Genomic DNA, 16,227 nt, shown 5'->3' with positions numbered 1-16,227 from the left:
AATCCTCACTTGAACATCTGACCACTATCATTAATGTGTGTGTGTGTTTTTTTTTTTTTGTTTGTTTTTTTTTTTTAAATCTCCAGAAAAGTAATTTTGTAAGTTTTTGAATTATGGAGCCGCAGATACGAAATTCTGGACTTGTTTTACCATATATTTAAAAATAACTGAGGGCAGTTATTGCAGAAGCAGCCTGAGAATGATAAAGAACATTTGGAGGTAGACTTTATGAATTGTAAAGATAGAATGTTTAACCAGTGGTAGTGTTCTCGTTATATAGATTTACATTACCTGTAGCAATAAAGATATTGGCATTCAGATGTAAAATTTAAAGCAAGTGGTTTGCTATGCCATTTCAGAGGCAGCACATGAGTAGAGTGCCTTGCGTCCATTGCCTTTAGTTTGGGCGATGGCTCTTTGTGACTCAGATTAATTTAGTGGGTATTACAAAAAAGATAGACGAGTGAACCATCTGCGTAGACTGAGGCTAGACATGAAGTATTTCTTAGGAATATTTCCCATATAATTACATTACAAGAACAAGCCAAGATGATCATTAGAACCAAGAAACGATACTAAAGTCATGAGAATCGTTGGGTTCTGACTGGACAAACAGACTGTGGTGGTTTTGTTATATTATGTCTAATAATAAGCTTCACTCCTGAACTGTTGGGTAATGTGAAGACAGTTTATACTTTTGTAACACCGTATACTGTAAAAGTAACTTGTGATTCTCTCCAACACACACACACTCCCTTTATTTTGTGTGTAATGTTTTGTTTTTTAGTGTTTGATGATGGAGACGAGAGGACGTTGAGGAGAACCTCCCTTTGCCTTAAAGGTGAACGACATTTTGCAGAAAGTGAGGTAGGCAATAAGAGTAAATACATATGCACAAAAAAGCAGTACTCAAATGTCTTTTTTCTTTTTCCACTAACAGTATATTTCTTTTTTTTTTTTTTTTTTTTTTTTGCCCCATTTCTGTAAGACGCTGGATCAGCTGCCACTAACTAATCCTGAGCACTTTGGCACCCCTGTCATCGCAAAAAAAGCAAACCGAGGAAGGCGGTCATCACTTCCAGTGTAGGATTTTATTTGTTGCATTTTTTGTATTTTTAATTCAAATGTTACTGCTCAAGGCTTTGTTACTTGGGTACAGTTTCTTTTAGAGAATGTGAATTGACTTTTTTGTTGTTTTTCCAAAGTATTATTTTTAGCCTGATATTTTTGTTGTTTGCACACTATAAAGCAAGAACAAAATGATCCTATAGGTCCATTCATCTTTTGGAATATTCATATTTTCTGCATATTTCATTAAAATGTGTATCTTGTTTAACACTGGTAAATTTCTACATTTTTTTTTTTCAGTTTTGTGGTTAATGGAAACGGGCAAAACTTATTTGATCTGATATTCTGATTTTTTTTTTTTTTTTTTTTTTTATTACAATGTTTTAATAGATGGCATGGTGACATAGTGGTTAGCGTAGCTGCTTTACAGATCCATTTTCATGGGTTTAATACCCACTCCTGATGTTCACGTGTGTGGAGATGTGTTAACGTTTCTGTTCACATCCTTAAAGTTTTGAATAATAATTGACTATCCTGAGTTGATCCTATGAGAGTAGTGATGTGTGAGAATGAACTGTTTTCTGTTGAACTTGGGGCTGACAGGGATTGGCTCCAGCTACCCTGCAAAAAAGTGAACACCATAAAGGAGTTTAAGAATTTTACGGTATGTAATAGGTTTGTTTTAATTTGCACCATCAAATACATTAGGATTAATATAAAGCTGAAAAAAACATCTTGGTGTTATTTTTATTGTTGTACTTTTTCAATTTTTTAGTATTAATACACCATTTCACACTAGCCTGATGTTGGTTATATTTTATATTAGTACTGAGGATGACAAAGAAGAAGAATCCAGTGAAGAAGAAGATGAAGATAAAAGGCGTCTACATGACGACCTGCTCGGCAAAGTTGCCTGTGTACAGAGCAGCTCGGATAAAACATCATCATATCTTGCATTGGTAAGGTTTCCGTGTCCATGAATATAATTAAAACTAAATATGATTTAGTGGTGCATCTTGCAAAGAAGGATCACTTTACAGGAAAAGAGTTTATGTACATTTCAGTTAGCTATACAGAAAAGTATTTTGTGCAATGTTGTAAAAAATCACATTTGTGTTCTTTTAAATTTTTTAAGAGTTAAATGTTGTATTGCATACCATATCACTTTGGGTCATTTGTGTATAGAATAATGAATTCATTGAACTTCTGTCATCTTACTTTGTAGGTGCTTTCTCCAAGCTGTAGCGATGACTTGGCAATTAAAAAGGACCAATGTTTAGTGCGCTCATTTGCAGATTCCAAATTGTAAGTATTTTTTTTATTTTTATCAATTATACTAACTTGACACTTGTCAAACTTCAAAGGATAATATTACAGCACACCCATTACAGTTATTAAATCCACACTTTAGGCATTGATTATACATCCGGTATTACTGGTCAATTAACATTTATTGAACTGTACTACTAAATCATTGCCATTAACAATGTCTCATGAAATATGTTACTGTTACTTTTATATCATGGCTTTTAAAGGACTTTAAAAATGTTCCATAGCATGCAAACTGTTAATGTCTACTCACAATGGACTGAACTAAAATGTTGCCTGTGAACATTGTGCTGTTTATTTACAAGGCTTGTATTACAACAGTAGATGTTACCTGCATTTCAATTTATAATCAATAACGTAAACCTTACCAGGTAAAAGCGTAATGCACCATTCTCGGTCTTCGATGTCAGCAATGCATCTGTGACAACATGAAGTGTACCGAGATGTCATTTCATCTGACAAGTGAACAAGAAAGCAAGTGGTTTTCAGAATATGTCAAAAATAGTTGTGTTTTTTTGTTATAACTTGAATTTTAAAAGTTTATGTTCATTAAACTCTACGACTTGTTTGCCGAGAGGTTATTTTGCTGACCTTTTTAATATATTTTAAAACATTTTTAGTTACACTGTCGCAAGAAAAGATATCTTGGAGCTTGATGTGGAGAGCTTATTAAAGCCAGAATATTCATCTAGAAAAGGTAATGGTGTGAAATCCTGCAGTGATTCATCTTATCCAGGTAAATTCTGAAAGCACTAACCCTCAATGCCTTTTATGTTCACAGGGCTTCAGGAAACTATAAAGTTCTTGAAAACTAAGGTCATTCCAGAAAGCTGGAAGATGGATATGAGTGAAATTCTTGAGTCCTCCAGCAGTGAAGAGGAAGGTGGAGAAGGTGGAGCTAGTGACGAAGATGAAGAGAAAGATGAAGAGGAGGAGGAAGAAGAAGAGGAAGAGGTAAAATGTGGTTGTGGAGTTTTTAATTGACTATGCTAGAAAAGCATTTTGGTGTTCCGTTTTCACTTTTCTTGCACATACTTTATAATACTGTGATTGGTTGAAAATTCTGGTAGGAATTTTCGGTGAATTTTTACAATATGGGCATCTCTAAACATGATTTAACCACTTGTTGTCAATATATGTGAGTGTCAGATTGTGAGTATTGTGGGGAAAAATGAAATCTCCAACCTGGATGCAATATGGCAGCAATACTATCTTAGTAAGATACTCTAAACCTATTGATTTTTTGCTTCAGTAAAGTGTGTGTGTGTTTTTTTTTTCCCCTTCCTCAGTTTCTTCCATTTGTTTCCACATAATAAAATAATGACTTGCAGTGTTTTACAGCTCAATTCGTAGCTTTATGCAAGGAAAGTCATGTGTTCTGCTTACCTGACTGTTGTGTGTTAAAATCTCAGAGCAGAGGCTATTTCTTTAACATGGAAAGTCCACAAGTTTAAACAATTCAATTAAAAAAGGAATTTTTTGGATTGCTTTTTGTTTTCTATGTACTTTGTACTTGCATAATTTAAATACCACAAAATAGATTTATAAAGGTCAGTAGGAGTTTTCTTTGTGAAAAGTGATTGCATTTCTGAGAATGATTTTATGATGTTTTGAATTTATGGCGTTTATCACTCTGTCCTAGTCTGTAAGGTTTTCTGCACTGCTTATACACACAGGTTAGCATCAGGTTGTAAATGTGTTTTAAAGTTAGGAACAAAAGCACGCCTCTTGGGATTATGTAGAACCATTTGACTGTCTATTGATTTTATGGCTGTACAGAGTGGCTGCTGCTGTCTAAGTTTCTCTTTTCATATAAGAGGCATTATTATTTCAGTCCTCAATCATGGACTGTTTTTTTTCCTCATTCTCTCACATGTGTGCATGAAAACATCAGTTTGATGGGGTGTTGGCCATCAGATCTGACGTAACAAAAATGGAGTAGAATTTGAAAGCTTAATGATCCAAGTTTAGAGTGTGTTTCTTCTGAAAACTATGCAATGTTATCTCTTTTTATCCCCTCCAAGCAAAATATTTTCTGGTTTTACCAAACTATTTTGTGTCATGATTGAAGGGCATTTATGCTTACTGTTAACTATAAAACAGAATGCTGTGGAGGTACAGCCCCCTTACATTGACAAACAGACACAGAATGTCCAAAAGCACAAGCGTTTATTACTTTATTGTACAACACCCCACAATGCTCGATTCAGACCCTTCTTTCTGTCTTCTGTCGTCCTCACTCCACCTCTCACAAGCTTGGTCTTCTTCCTCCCGACTCCGGCTCCTGGAATGGAGTGAGGCGGCCTTTTTTATAGTGCTGCATGACGATCTTCCGGCAGCACTTCCTGTTGTGGCGGAAGTGCTGCAATCCAGGGCTTTGTAGCCATCTTCTGGGCGCCCCCTGGTGGTGGCCACAGGCTCCAACAGGGTTGCACTTCCAAGCTCTGCTCCCATGGCCACCAGGTAACCCAGGACGGGTGCCCTCTCAAGGCCCAGGGAAGGTATGGTCTCTCTCTTTCGGTTCTTCCCATCTGGGTAGGGTCCCCAGCCATCCGCCACAATACATAATATGTTATTAATTATTTCATTCACTTACAAAAACAAACAACTCGTGCTAAATATTTTTGTTCATTTGTATATTAAATTTCTTCTGAATTTTGTTTATCTCAAGGTTAAATACACGCTGAAAACAAATGTTTCAGGTCAACAAAAATATGTAATGCAACCATTGGCATCTAGCTTTTTGAGTTATGTTAACTTCCATCTGTATTAAGTAGATCCAACGCGCTTCAATGAGAAAGGTGAATTAGTTTTTGTAATTATTATGTATTTATTAGATAGCAGTTTTTAAATTGGTGACACACAAAAAAAGTAGCTGTTTCAAATTACTCTGTTTTTATATCTTGATCATCATCTATCCCTCCTGAGACGTGAAGCCTGGCCTCCTTATTGTGAGGCAGCAGTGCTATCGCCACACAGGTGCTTATCAAACACAAATAAGAATCTACAACATTTCACACCTTTTGAGTTGTTCCATATAGTTTTATCTCACTATTTGTTAGCAATTGCAAGTTAACATCCATTTTATATTATGAACCAAATCCTGTATACAGCTATCACTTTGATCAAAACAGTGTGTTAATAAATAGTTGTACTTGCTCTAAGAGAGTGTTTCTGCACAACACACTGTACAGTGTTGTTCAGTAAGCAGGTAGTGTGCCTTGAACTTTTGCAGACATGTTAAGTTAGCCACAATTTGGACGTCCTGTTTAAAGATGAAGGTGGAAAGAAATAGTGTCACCCAGTCTGCTTGATTAAGTTGACATAACATTTTTGTTTTTTATTAGTGAATTAATGAAATTGAGTTCAAATTACTAACACTAATAAGCTAAAGTAATTGCTATTGTTTTTGTGTTGGCACAACATATTAAATGTTTGCAATTCAGAAAGTTGATCAGAATCGTTACATTTGAATTTTTACCTTACAAACATGCATTCATTTACGCATTGATAAAGGTCCCCTGAATTATTTTATAGCGTGTATACACATTAGGGTCCTGCATAAGACTTGCCAGTCCTATCTACTCCCATTTTTAAATTGGCATCTGAGTGGGGGGAAAAGGGTTTGACTGGGGAGAGGTGCAGGACAGAGTTGTATGGAGAAGGCTGATCAAGTAATTCGACCCCACCTAGAACTGTGAAGTAGATGAAGATGAAATAGGCACGTGGCTAGAGGGTGCAGAAAACCTTTAAGACTTTTTTGTTGAGTGCTGTGAGGCCTATAGTAGGGATGCTAACAATTAACCAGTGATTGATTAATGTATTTGTCAGGGTAAGCAATTAACATCATATCAGTTGTACACTTAATTTTGCATTAGATAATTTTCATTACTCCGATATGCCTTTTATACAGACTCATTTTGAGAGCGTTTGTTCATGTAAACATACCTGTGAAGGCATTACTTAAGCTACATGTTAGATTGTTTCACATCTGGAATCGGAGTAGATGTCATCAGTGACAATGACGTGTGCCAAGCATAGCTCTGTTTAGGAGTCTTTTGAGTAAAAAAGGTGACAGGGTTTCCTGGAAACCGTGTAATATTGAGCCTGAAACAGTTTGTTACCACATATAAAACAAGTCTGTTCCTCGTGACAGAGGAAATGATGCAAAAGTGTTTGCGGTAGTTTAAAATAGCACAGTACACACAGCTAGTCAGTTATCTAGAGGCAGTGCCACCAGCTGTATTTTTAAATAAAAAAAAAAAAAAATTGGTGAGAAGATGCAAGAGCTAAATGCTTGGTTAACACTGCAAATAATGCTGCTTTCCCATGTTATGGAAATTTTTTAAGTGTTTTTCTTAAATGTTCCTCACCCACTTTGAGGTCATGTGCTTTCCAGTTGGGATTTTGGGAGAAATACAAGGCGTGTGCATGCGAGTGTGCGTGTGCGCTCGCTTGTGTGTGTGCGTCTGTTTTTTATTTTTATTTTTTTTGTAGACTGAATGGTAAATAATTGAGGATTGTTTTTATTATTATTATTATTATTTTGTGAAAATTAAAGGCAAACTAATGGATGACATTTGTCTTGCAAAGCGTTAAGTACAAAGAGAACTCAATAACGTCATTTTACTGTCTGGCTTGTGGTTTTTTTGTTTATTACAAGTTACTTCTTTAAAGGGTGTTCACCTCAAGCTGCATGCAGCATAAGCTTGCTGTTAACTTGCAGCATGGAGCAAGCTGATAACTGTGAGGTGTATGAAAAATGTGCCATAACATAAATGAAGACTAATGGATGAAATCTGTGGTAGTACAGACACAAAATTATCCAGCCAGAAAACTGGCAGACTCGGTGGAGCTCAACTGCTGACATTTAGATGTGTAGACTTGCATGCAAAGTGGCTGCATGAGTTTATTATAGTGCATGAAGCACTTCTTGTTCCTAATCATCTTTTCCCACTTCTTTTGTGGTGTCAATGTTTTATAGGTTTCGCTGTGATTTTTACGGTTACATGCACTGTGGTTACTAATTTGCCATCCCTATGAAGTGGAACTTGGAAGCATTTCTCATTGGTATTGTGCAGCTTGCAGTCAGTGATGTTTTTAGCATACAGCATTGCTATGGCAAGAGCCTATTTGAATATACTTGGAATATTGGCAGTATGACAGGCTGTGAATGTGACTAACTCCCAGTTACAGCGCTTTGAGTAGTGAGAAAAGCGCTATATAAATGCAAAGAATTATTACATCCATATGTCCCAGGTCCTAAAACGAATACATGAAGTGCCTTTTTGTACTGTAAAGAGATGGTTTGTGACTTGTTTTCACTTACAAATCCTTACAACTCATAAATGAACTGTTTTCTGGGGAAGTGTATCCTTACATTATATCCTGTGTGATTAGTAAACAGGACATCTCTTTTTAACAATTACAGTGATCCCCTGCTATATCACGGTTCAGCTATCACACCCCCGCTACATCGGCAATTTATTAATATTATTATTATTACTAGGGGGCTCCACCCCCAGCTCGCTTCACTCGCCCACCCCTGGGTTTGATTTACAGGATAAACAATTTAAAGAGATTGTTATTTTCATGGGAATTGTTACATATGCATTATTTTCATTTTTACTTTAAAACTTTTGTAAAAACAACATTTGTCTTTTATTTCCTGCCCCGGACATGGTGAAATCTCTTTCTCGCAGGACTTATAACGCTGCTTGCGTTGTGAAGGGGGGGGGGGGGGGGGGATCTGAACACACGCTAAAGAGATGTGATCGGTTCAGCTAGTGTCTTGCTGCTGCTGGCCAGCTGTGTATTGTGCTTGTTGCACTTTGCGTTAATCACTTAAAAGCCTGTACAGCTGGGTGGTTGTGAGGGCTAAACGCACACTACAGAGAAGTGCTCGGGTCATCTGCTGGCTTGCTGCTGCTGGCAAGATGTGTGTTCTGCTTATCGTTGTTTTAAGAGCTGGGAGCACCTGAGGTTTGTCTGCCAAAAGCATTCCAACAACTGCTAGGTTAGATGTCCGGGAACTTGTTTTAAATTGTTTGTAAGTAGGGCATGACGTGCAAAAGTCACCGTCTCACTGGTTTTGCTTCCTAAGGTTGTAATGTCTAGTCTTGAGTGTTGTCAAAGTGTCTCTTCGAGATGATCTGGTCTCGATCGCTTCGCTCAAACACCGCCCCCTAACATCCACCAGGGAGGCACGCTACGCTCCTACCACTTCGCGTCTCTCCCGGGAGCTGAATGCATGCTAAGGAGAAGCAGACGGATCAGCTACTGGCTTTGTGCTGCTTCTGCCAAGATGCCTGTTCTGCTTGTTGTTCTGCTTGTCGCTCTGCGCATCGATCATTTAAAAGCCTGTACAGCAGTTGTCCTTCTGTCTCACTGCCTTGTCTTGCGTGACGTTAAAATGTCTCTCGCGGGATGTCGAATTGTCTTCTGAGAAGATCACGCCTCGTCTCCCTGCCAGGACTTTTATTTTTAAATAATAGAGAGATGTTATTCATATCCTTGGCCCTACATCCACATGTCATATGTGCTTACGAAGTGTGTTTTAATAAGTTTTCATGTGTTTAAAGCGTGTGGGAGGGGTATTTTAAGGCTTAAACTAAAAATATTGTTATTTATATGGTCTTTCTATATCGCAGATTTTCACCTATCGCTGATGGGTCTGGAACAAACCTTTCGCAATAGGCTTGGGGGTATCACTGTATTGGTTATTAATTGGTTAGATTTGATTGATTTTTCTGTTATGAATTGTGATCAAAATTTACACCCTTAGTCCATACACTGTGACTTGACTAATTGATTGATGGGTCTTGCCAAAAATAATGAAAGTCTCTGTTTTCAGTATTTGAAATTTCACCCTCGGTCAGTGAATTCTTGTTGCTGAAAGTTGAGAAAACCTTGAAAGTCTTAGCTGCCATGTGCAGTCACATGGTCACTGGACATGGGCACTGTGCTGTGTCCTGAATGTTGAGTTGTATATGGTTAGCACTGGGCTCCCATGTGATATGAGTGTTGTCAAAGGTTATACTTTTATTAGTTCCCATTGTTTATTTTTTTGTTTTTTATTCAACTTGTGTAGGTGGCAGAGAAAATGAAAAGATTAAAGACATGTTAATGATATTGTTGCAACCAGGGCTGTGGAGTCGGAGTCAAGGAGTCGGGAGACAATTTTATGTACCTGGAGTCGGCAAAAATGTACCGACTCCTAATAAATTTAAATTGTAATGAAAAAGAAATGCAGCCAGTTCAAATGTCCCATTTCACAAACAATAGTCCTAATTAAGTACTTATCTGATGTAAGAATAAAGCCCAGTGCATAGTTGTGTTACTACTAGTGTGAAGTTCAGCTGAGCGATTATACAACCTGATATTCCCATGATTGTAATCTGGATTATGGTACATTGCAAAAAGTGTTTTCATTTTATTTCATATCTAATGTGTTTAACAAGTTCATTTGAGTGTAAACAAGTGCAATGATGGAGGTGGAGGTGTGTGCTGTGGCCTGATGTGTGTTCAGGGTTTCTTGTCTTTTGTTTAAACTGGCCAATATGGTAGAGTGTCAGCTTCCTAGCCAGTAGTTCTGTGGTTAAATGACGTGGATGTTGCCTTCCTTCAATCAACATGGAAAATAAATTAGCATAGGAGTCAGAAGTACCAGAAACTAAGGACTCAGAGGTGGAGTCGAAGGATTTATCTACCAACTCCACAGCCCTGTTTGCAACATTATAGGCCAATTAGTTAAGTACTTTGACCTTTTTATGTATTAAACACACTGGTGGAAAATGATACAAAAAAATGTTAAATATAGCAAAATTGAGTACATTCTAAAGTTAATCATTGGCTTGTTTTGCTCTCCTAGTCACCGTTTCCCTTTTTCACTACTTGCATGTGATGTTCGTTTCTCACACCCTTTTAAGTAAGGCTTAAAGCTTTTGAATATTACACACTTTCATCTTTTTGTAGACTGATCCCGTTCGGTTTCCTTTTATTAACACTGAAACCCTATATCCTGCTCTACAAGCGGTGTGAGAATGTGGCGGCCTCACATTGCCATGGTAGGTGGAAAGGTTGTAGGTGCGGAGCAACAATGGGCCTTATTCTTCCCGTGCCGAGTGCCGCCACTGAAAGGATTGTGCATATGGCTTCCGACAGTGTTGCCATGGCAACATTCTGTTGGCTTTCTCTGGGAGCATGCTCAAAACAGAGGAGGCCTGAGCCACTGCTTGGCTACGTGCCTCTGGTTTGCTGCCAGTTGTCTCTTCAAAGACTGGGAGAGTAGTTATGTGCTTCCGTGCTTGTTTCATTTGCTTCGTGTGGATGTGTAGCGGAGGAGAGGGGGTTCTTGTGCATTCCAAAACTGCAGGCTGCAATGTAGTTTCTCAATATCCATTTTCTGACGGATCATCGTATGTCGTATCTTAGAATTAATTGGGGTTTCTTAATTTAGCCCAGGGTCTGCACTCTGGCATATTATGAGGTTATATTTTTCCAGTCAGCTGGATTGCTAGAAGTTTTGTGAAAGGAATGGAGTAACACGGTTGTTAGCCTGTTTGTTTTAAATGATTACTTGTCAGAGTCTGCTTTTTATGTCCTAAACCAGCTTGGCAAGTGAGGTTAACTGAACGATATTGAGTGAATAACACTTATTTACTTGATTCATGTTAATCCAGCATAGCTGACTGCTGCTTAGATGAGCTGGTGAAGAAGGTGTGGCTTACACAGGCAAAGTCTGGATTGGCGGAAGCTGCTGTGTGATGGGTGTTGTCAGTGATGGTCAGCATGTTAATATGCAGCAGTGAGCGCTGCTGCTGCTGCTGCTGGTGATGTAGTTCTGTAGGCTGTTTTAGATTACCAACCGCCTTTAAAAGATTGGTGTAGCCTTAGTTAGACACAGTACTAATCCACTGGACATAATGGATCACATTCGGAAGGCTGAAATGGAAAGAGCCTGAATGGTTGGCTGCAAAGCAGCTCTTTAATTTTTTTTTCCTTTATTTACCACGAATCAGTTCATCTTTGTTTTAATGTTCTGGACCTTTCTAAGTGTCTTAGAGAGGCAATGCATGGTTTTTGTTACCATTTTGAAGTCTGCAGCTTTTGTGGAGTCTACCCGGTTTGTTGTCTTATGAGTCCTTCATTTCCTAGAACGACAAGAAGAGTTAACGTACCTGTGGCAGCCTTTGATTGGTCAGTGAGTGGAAATGCGACTAAAAGCTGGATGATATTTGCAGGGGAAGCATTGAAAGGGGGGTGGAAGGGGGGGGGGGTGTCTGAAGGCAGATTCTTTGTCAAATGGAGTGTGGTTTAGAGAGTATTACTATATTTAACTAATCTTTACTAGCAGTGTGAGACATCAGCTTATTTACGATAACTTGAGTAGTGAACATTCCATAATTTTTCAATTTTAGAATTTAAAAACTCCTGTTTTATATGTGCTTGCATAGTAGGGTGGGGTGGCACATTTGTGTATTTTTAATGTACTGTAGATTTGATATCCTTTGTTAATCCCCAAGGGGAAATTAAAATGTCTTTGTTCTAAACAAGCCCTCAACTAGTTGCATCATCAATAGACAAGTTTGATTGCTGGATTCCTTCAAATCGGGGCAAATGTATCTAAAAATGTCTTTGCACAAATTCAAATATTTTCCCTGTTCTTGATTAACTTGGCTTCTAAGCTAGACCTGCCCTTTTAAACCATTAATTGTATGCCCAATGGTAACAGAAGATGTTACATTTTCTTAAGATATTCATAGAATTAAGATATGTTTACTGTCATTATTGTAGTCATCTATGAGGAAAAGTGCATCAAGATTTAAGTAAATATTCTGCTAATTTCAGTGCTGTGAAAAAATTCAAAATGTTGCCCTTCCGCTATTTGCATGTTATCCTCCTCCAGACAGGTGCTTTGTGGCTACAGTCGCCTCCCAGCTCTTGCTGTCAAGTATGTTTCCTTACAGACTGGGTGTGATCTGAGACTGGCAGTCAGTGTTGGTACACGAGATTCGTGCAGTACGAGGGCAGACATTACTGTGCAATTAAATTGCTCATTGTCTTGTTAAAAAATGTTTAGTTTTTGAGTGCTTTGAGAATATTACTGCAAGATGCTTTGAAATGATTATCCATCAATTGGTAAGTCATTTATATCCATAGGTAACATTCCAGATTTAACTCTTGTTTTTAACAGCCAGAGGAAGAGCCTGACCCAGAAGAAAAAGACAATTTCCTTCAACAGCTGTATAAATTTATGGAGGATAGAGGTGAGTTCAGAGATTATTTAGATAGTTACTTTACATTTCCAATGGTCTTTAATTTCAAAATTCTAAAAAATACCTTCTAATAATTTTGAGAGGGTAGGAAAATTTTAACCCATTACAGTAGGAGTTATGTTTGAGATAGAGGGAACAGCATCAAAAAGTGATGGGAATCTGAAGTACAGTTTTGAGTGAAATACATTAAGCCTTGGCAGTGCTGTACACCTATCATTTATTTATTTAATTTTCCACTATATATAAAATCCACAATCATTTTGTAGCTCTCTCTGATAGGTTTCTTTGATAAGACCAGTTTTGATTTTCTAGATACTTTGTCCAGCCACTATTTTCTTTAAAAATAATCATATATGTCTGTTTAGTAAAGTTGGAAGCCATTTTACGTAAGGGTTAGAAGACGAGCTTGACTATTAAGTTTATACATGCTTTCTCTTTATTTTAAGATTATTTTTTCTGATGAATGATTATGATTTGTCTGGTATATTTATGTCTTTGTTCCTTTACTCACTATTCTGATTCAACAATTAACTTTCATCCCTTTGTCTCAAAACGCCAGGACATCTTTCAGAAATAAGAACTTACAAAACATCATCATGCCTATGGAATTCTGACAAATTAATATTTTCTCTGTTTTCTATTGCATAGGAACTCCAATAAATAAACCTCCAGTTCTAGGCTACAAAGATCTGAATCTCTTCAAACTTTTTCGATTGGTATACCACCAAGGTGGCTGTGACAATGTAAGTGTAACCTACTTGAATTCAGCTTGAAGCATTCAGATTATCCCCGCCTTAGAGAATTATTCCTGAAATTGTCTTTTATGTCATTATCTTTTGTCATTAATTTCTGAAATTTGGTGCATATTTTCAGGCTTGCAGCAAGTTGGTAGTACTTCCTTTTTTTTTGGTTGTAGAATCTTAGAAATTCTCTGTGTCTTATCTCCTGGATTTCCCAGTACTAATCCATGTTCTATTCCGTAATAGATGAGTGGTAGCAAATTAATTTACTGACAAAAATAGACATTTTCAATGAAAATTTGCTTTATATTTATATTCAAATGAACTCTCAAAACCATAGAATTTAATCCAAAGAACAGCAAAATCGGCTCAGAAGGGCTAGTAAACAATTAATGCAGAATGACAATTGTAACATGACATTTCATATTTATTGAAATCATTTGTCAGTGAAGACAAGTTGAAGTTGTTGTTTCTTGACTCCAGTGCCTATGGTGACACAGGGCATTGCTGGATCTTGGTGCGCAAGATTTTGAATCTTAGGCCATATCACAGTACACATTCTGTAAAATGGTCTTTGATTGTCATGGTAGCATAATAAGAAAGAGCTACAATCCGAACAAATAATTGGACAAGCTCCTAAAATCTGTTTGCATAGTTCTAAGTTATCACATATTGACACATCTACGTCTGTGGCAGCATGTTTTATAGTACAGTAACACCTTGGATTGTGAGTAACTTGGTCTACAAGTGTTTTGCAAGACGAGCAAAAAATTTTAATTTTAACTTGATAAACAAGCAAGGTTTTGCAATATGAGTAGTACGTATATACTTTGCCTGCCGAGTGTCATGTTATCGCTCCTGAGCCGATGGTGGTTCTCTGTCTCTCTCTCACTCGCTCGCTGCGGGATTGTGGGTAATCGTCTCCCATGCCCGGTCTCAGTCAGCATGCCTCATTCGTATAGTCAACATCCGTATGAGTGTATACTGTTTTACTATAGCATTGTGACCACGTGTGTGTGCGTAAAGCATTTTTTTTATTTTGTGTGCGAGCGATGAATCTGTTTAATGACAATGCAATGTCCCATTTCCGCTAAATCCTCAAAAGGAGGCAAAAGCAACTGTCATTGGAGAGGTTCCTCGTTAAAGTTGCAAAAAAAAAGATTCCAGTGAGCCAACAGATAGCAGGGATTGCATTCGTTATAGTGAAAGTCATTCTACACAATAACCCTCCTCCTCCTCTCCTCTCTCTCGTCTCCCTCACACCAGCCACGATTTTTTTCAAAGGTAAAAGTGCAGGTTAATTTGTTTTATGTATTTTTACTTTATATTTTGTGCTAATCATTTTTATGTCAATATTTTTGGATTGTGTAATGGATCATCTGAGTTTCCATTATTTCTTATGGGGAAATTCGCATTGGTATACGAGTGCTTTGGATTACAAGCGCGTTTCCGGAACGAATTATGCTCACAAACCAAGGCACCACAGTATTAGGCAAGAAGTGCAATGCTTGCTTGGTAAACCTGGAAGTGCAGCCTCAAACTACTACTTTAAATAGATGCTTACCACCACATATGCTTGTTCCTACATTACACAGGGCACAGTACTGCCAGGTATGACAGTTGATTTAATATCTTGTAAGTAAATGTTAGGATTCTTGGCTGAAGGTAAGCTGTTAGTACAGCTTGGATACAAGTCAGTAGCTCTTGCTTTAAAAGTAAAACATTAAGGCTCCTTGCCACTTCTTCACTAATATTTGTATCTAAAAGCACACTAACACAACCTTGCATTTGTTGCTTTGTTACGGACATTTTCCATTCAATTGCGTGCTGCTGTTTTCACTCCCTTCAGTGCTTAGGTTAGCTCATCATAATGAAAGGCTCTCATAAATGCTCATAAAAGTAAGTACAGTAGTTCAGCTGCACTCTCCTTGGGCCTCACTCAGCTCTTCAATGTAGCATTGAAATGTATCATCAGTTTTTACCTTTCTAATTTCTTATATTGTTGAGGCTATACAGGTCTAATACATGTGTACAATTCCACTACTCTAGATGTTTGCCATTTTTAGAAACTCATGCCTGCTTTCACTGCTGGTTTACTTTACATGATATTGGTTTTTCATCAATTCAGCTACGGTAATCTTTTAGTTAAAGTGATACTCAGTGTTTAATTGGTTTTGAATTTTATTTTTTATTTTTTTGCTTGATTCTTAATTCTTTGTTATAATTTGTTTTGCAGATTGATAGTGGAGCTGTGTGGAAGCAGATCTACATGGACCTTGGCATTCCAATTCTCAACTCTGCAGCATCATACAATGTTAAAACTGCATACAGGAAGTAAGTAGTTCTTATTTGACTACTGTAGCATGGAGTTGTTAATCAAAGGCAACAGGTGGATTGCTAATTTGAAGATTTGCCATTTTTATTGAAGCTTGCCGGCCAAGACATCATCATAGCTTCACATTTTCCAGTGTCTGTACAGAGTTCTGGTCTGTAGCATGCAAACGGTCAAATGGCGTACTTGCTATGCATGTAGATGCCAATAGCCTACTAAGCTAAACGGGCAGCTGCATGCATATCTGATAGAGCTTTAAGCATTTTGCAGTGATGGGTGCTCATGGGTATTTGAAGTAAAAATGTGCTACTTATGGCAATATCATTTAAGGTGTCTTCTTTTTTCAGGGAACTTGTTGTGTACCTAAATCGCACTCCATGCTTGGTCAGTGCATACCTGCTTACTGCTTGGTGATGGAACCTGTGCACCATCCCTTACTCGCCCCACATGTATCTGCAATTAAATAGTCTTTGTTTCCCTT

The 16,227-nt window shown here is 37.6% G+C and overlaps 1 protein-coding gene across 1 annotated transcript in view; it reads left to right on the top strand.

Moving 5' to 3' along the window:
• arid4a (AT rich interactive domain 4A (RBP1-like)) overlaps positions 1-16,227 on the top strand; it is a 67,915-nt gene that overhangs the window by 21,326 nt on the left and 30,362 nt on the right. Inside the window, exons 6-14 of the mRNA XM_028822151.2 lie at positions 788-867; positions 989-1,083; positions 1,895-2,027; positions 2,294-2,373; positions 3,018-3,094; positions 3,179-3,351; positions 12,593-12,665; positions 13,323-13,417; positions 15,651-15,748. Of these exons, the coding sequence (XP_028677984.1) occupies positions 788-867; positions 989-1,083; positions 1,895-2,027; positions 2,294-2,373; positions 3,018-3,094; positions 3,179-3,351; positions 12,593-12,665; positions 13,323-13,417; positions 15,651-15,748 (904 nt within the window). The remainder of the gene's footprint in view (positions 1-787; positions 868-988; positions 1,084-1,894; positions 2,028-2,293; positions 2,374-3,017; positions 3,095-3,178; positions 3,352-12,592; positions 12,666-13,322; positions 13,418-15,650; positions 15,749-16,227) is intronic.

This window comes from Erpetoichthys calabaricus, chromosome 16 (assembly GCF_900747795.2).
Source record: "Erpetoichthys calabaricus chromosome 16, fErpCal1.3, whole genome shotgun sequence".
NCBI classification, from domain to species: Eukaryota; Metazoa; Chordata; class Cladistia; order Polypteriformes; family Polypteridae; genus Erpetoichthys; species Erpetoichthys calabaricus.
The sequence above is the reverse complement of the archived record's forward strand: the minus strand, read 5'-3'. Positions and strand labels throughout refer to the sequence as shown.